This window comes from Piliocolobus tephrosceles, chromosome 20 (genome assembly GCF_002776525.5).
Source record: "Piliocolobus tephrosceles isolate RC106 chromosome 20, ASM277652v3, whole genome shotgun sequence".
Classification (NCBI taxonomy): domain Eukaryota; kingdom Metazoa; phylum Chordata; class Mammalia; order Primates; family Cercopithecidae; genus Piliocolobus; species Piliocolobus tephrosceles.
Genome location: NC_045453.1, coordinates 36,502,678 through 36,505,976, shown reverse-complemented (window position 1 = coordinate 36,505,976; position 3,299 = coordinate 36,502,678). Strand labels below are relative to the sequence as shown.

Here is a 3,299-nt window from a genome sequence, read left to right as displayed (position 1 = left end):
TGGGGGCGTGGGTGCTGTTCCGTGGGTGTGTGTGCTGTTCCGTGGATGTGTGTGCTGTTCCGTGGATGCGTGTGCTGTTCCTCTCAACGTCTCAACAACCAGATCATGCAAACCGGGCGCTCCTACCAGGTCTCAAAAAGGGAAAACGGGCCTGAAAACAGGTCTCACTGGTGTGACAGCCCAGGACTGCACCACGGCCTATCTGCAGTGAAGCAGCTGGCTCCCCGCCTCTCACCTCCCTGGCTTGGTGACACCACTGTCGTCTCCAGGCAGCTCAACGGCATCGATGGCCCCCTCCAGGCGGAGCAGGATCACTGCAGGTCGGGTTGAGGAGGCATCAGGGGGAGGCCCCACCCAGCCGCAAGAAGGTGGGGAGGGCAGCACTTACTCTTCAGCTTTGCAATGTCTTCCAGCTCCATGTTCAGCCCTGGGCAAGAGAAAGGCGGCAGAGGCACAGTCTGCGTCACGCTCAGGCCAACAACCCCGCCCCTGAGAACCAGGATTCCCGGCATGGAGGAAAGGGCACCACCAGGGGAAGGAAGAGGCTACACAGAACCCATGCCAGCCAATCCAAACCGCAGACACCGAGAGAAGGCGTTTCACCTTTCTTTATCTGTTTATTTCTGAGACAGGGAGTCACCCTGTCACCCGGGCTGGGGGGCAGCGGCGCTCTCTCTGCTCACTGCGACCTCCGTGTCCCAGGTTCAAGCGTGTCTGTCTCCCAAGTAGCTGGGACTACCGGTGTGTGCCACCACGCCCAGCTAATTTTTGCATTTTTAGTAGAGATGGGGTTTCACCATGTTGCCCAGGCTGGTCTTAAACTCCCGACCTCAGGTCATCCAACCGTCTCGGTCTCCCAACGTGCTGGGATTACCAGTGAGCCCTTGTGCCCGGCCGGGTGTTTTACCTTCAGAGTTAACATGTGTGAAAACATCTGCGCGTGTGGATGTATCTCCACAAAAACACCCAGTAACAATGACCAACCCAGTAACCATGACCAGCCCGGTGCCACATCGCGGGTCCTGAAATGCCACCTTGCAGGAAAAGAAACCAGAGCTTCTCGGAGACTTGGCTGATTCCAGGTCTGGAGCAGGACATGAGTGTGAAAAATCCTGACTCCCAGACAGCAGAGAGGCCACAACTGCCGGGGTCAAGACACACGGGCCCACATGAAAACACCTCGAGGTGGAGCAACGGGGGGTCAGGAGTGAGATTCAGGATGGCGCACGGAGCAGGACCAATCCCTACATGCTCACACACATTCACTGATGACGTTTGATTGATTGATTGATTGATTGATTATTGAGACAGAGTCTCGCTTTGTTGTGAGGCTGGAGTGCAGTGGTGCGATCTCAGCTCTCTGCAACCTCCGCCCCCCGGGTTCAAGTGATTCTCCTGCCTCAGTCTCCCCAGTAGCTGGGATTACAAGCACGCGCCACCACAGCCCACTAATGTTTTGTTTTGTTTTTTGTATTTTTAGTAGAGATGGGGTTTCACTGTGTTGGCCAGGATGGTCTCAATCTCTGACCTCGTGATCCGCCCGCCTCGGCCTCCCAAAGTGCTGGGATTACAGGTGTGGGACAGCACGCCCGGCCCACGGCCAGCATTTATCCCGCTTTTCCTGTGCGAATGGGGTCACCACACAGTTGAGGTGATGCGGAGCATTGTCCTAGATTATTCCTGCTAACTGACTAAGCGACAGTATTGGCACACTACCATCTTGCAATTCCCCGATAATCAACAGAGTCAGGTGTTCAGCAGCAACAATGTTAACATCGGAAGAAACTAGAAAGCACATCCTGAGCCTCCTGATAGAAAGGACATCCCGCCTGGAGCCAGGCAAAGGGTGGCCCCAGTCTAAATGGGGTCCTCAAGCCACCTAAGGGCACCTAAGTGCAGAGGAGACGAGGAGACCAGGGAACTCGTGTGACTGCCCCCCCATACCCAGATTCAGACTCCGCAGATCATGCAAACCAGATCATGCAAACCGGGCACTCCTACCGGGCTCTTCAATAAATAAAGTGTGAGGAAAAGAATGGACCCTGCCAAGCACGGTGGCGCATGCCTGTAGTCCCAGGAGTTTGGGAGGCCAAGGCAGGAGGATCGCTTGAGCCCAAGAGGCAGAGGCTGCAGGAGGAGGAGGCTGCAGTGAGCCCCGATGGCACCACTGCTCTCCAGCCTGGGTAACAGAGCGAGACCCCATCTCCAAAGGGGTAGGGGAACAAATAGGGATGAAAACTGAAGTTCCAGTCCTGAATGAGATGGCAGAAGCCCACCTCACCACACGTCCCCCTCTTGTTACAACAAAAAGCCCTGCACATCAAGTAACTAACAAAACTGAAGAGTGGAGAAGGCCCCGTGGCGATGTTCACACAGCACTGGGGCGGTGGGTGTTTCTCCCATGTCATGTAACCCACAAAAGGGCAGCTGCCAAGATGCGGGAAGGAGACCTGTCACTCTCCCCACCCTGCACCAGGCAAAGGATGGAAAGAGGTGGCCACCCACTCCCAGTTAGAGGTGGGGTTGGGGGACTGTGGAGACGAGGGAGGTGGAGCGTTCAAAGTCCCAGGAACCCCTTCCCCCACGGCAGCGCCCTGCGTGGCAGTCTTGAGATCTGATGGCAGTGGTGACCGCCTGCGGTCCCGGTGCTTTAAGAGGCTGAGACAGGAAGACCCCATCAGCCCAGGAGGCCAAGGCTACAGGGAGCTAAGATCGTGCCACCGCATTCCAGCCTGGGCAACAGAGTCACACCCTATCACTTAAATATATGTATATATATAAAGGGATCCTAAAGCCAGAACAAATGCCAAGTTCGCAAACTCACTCTCTACCAAGCAGCCACCCTGGTGAGAAGGGTGAGGACGAGGCTGCCCAGGGTCCAGGGTCCCCATGGTGTCCGTCCACATGTGCGATTTTAAAGGAAAATGAGGAAAGCTGATGCTGGAGATGTTCTTTTTTTTTTTTTTTTTTGAGACAGAGTCTCGCTCTGTGGCCCAGGCTGGAGCGCAGTGGCCGGATCTCAGCTCACTGCAAGCTCCGCCTCCCGGGTTTATGCCATTCTCCTGCCTCAGCCTCCCAAGTAGCTGGGACTACGGGCGCCCGCCACCTCACCCGGCTAGTTTTTTGTATTTTTTTAGTAGAGACGGGGTTTCGCCGTGTTAGCCAGGATGGTCTCGATCTCCTGACCTCGTGATCCGCCCGTCTCGGCCTCCCAAAGTGCTAGGATTACAGGCTTGAGCCACCGCGCCCGGCCCCTATGGTAAAATTTAAAACATTTTCATTACTTCAAAGAGGTATCC

General features: G+C 55.6%; 1 protein-coding gene across 1 annotated transcript in view; it reads right to left on the bottom strand.

Annotated features, from left to right (window-relative positions):
* RTEL1 (regulator of telomere elongation helicase 1) overlaps positions 1–430 on the bottom strand; it is a 17,926-nt gene extending 17,496 nt beyond the window's left edge. Inside the window, exons 1-2 of the mRNA XM_026447243.1 lie at positions 389–430; positions 236–314 (exon numbers count right to left, since the gene is read on the bottom strand). Of these exons, the coding sequence (XP_026303028.1) occupies positions 236–314; positions 389–419 (110 nt within the window). The 5' untranslated portion in view covers positions 420–430. The remainder of the gene's footprint in view (positions 1–235; positions 315–388) is intronic.
* Positions 431–3,299: the final 2,869 nt, after the last annotated feature.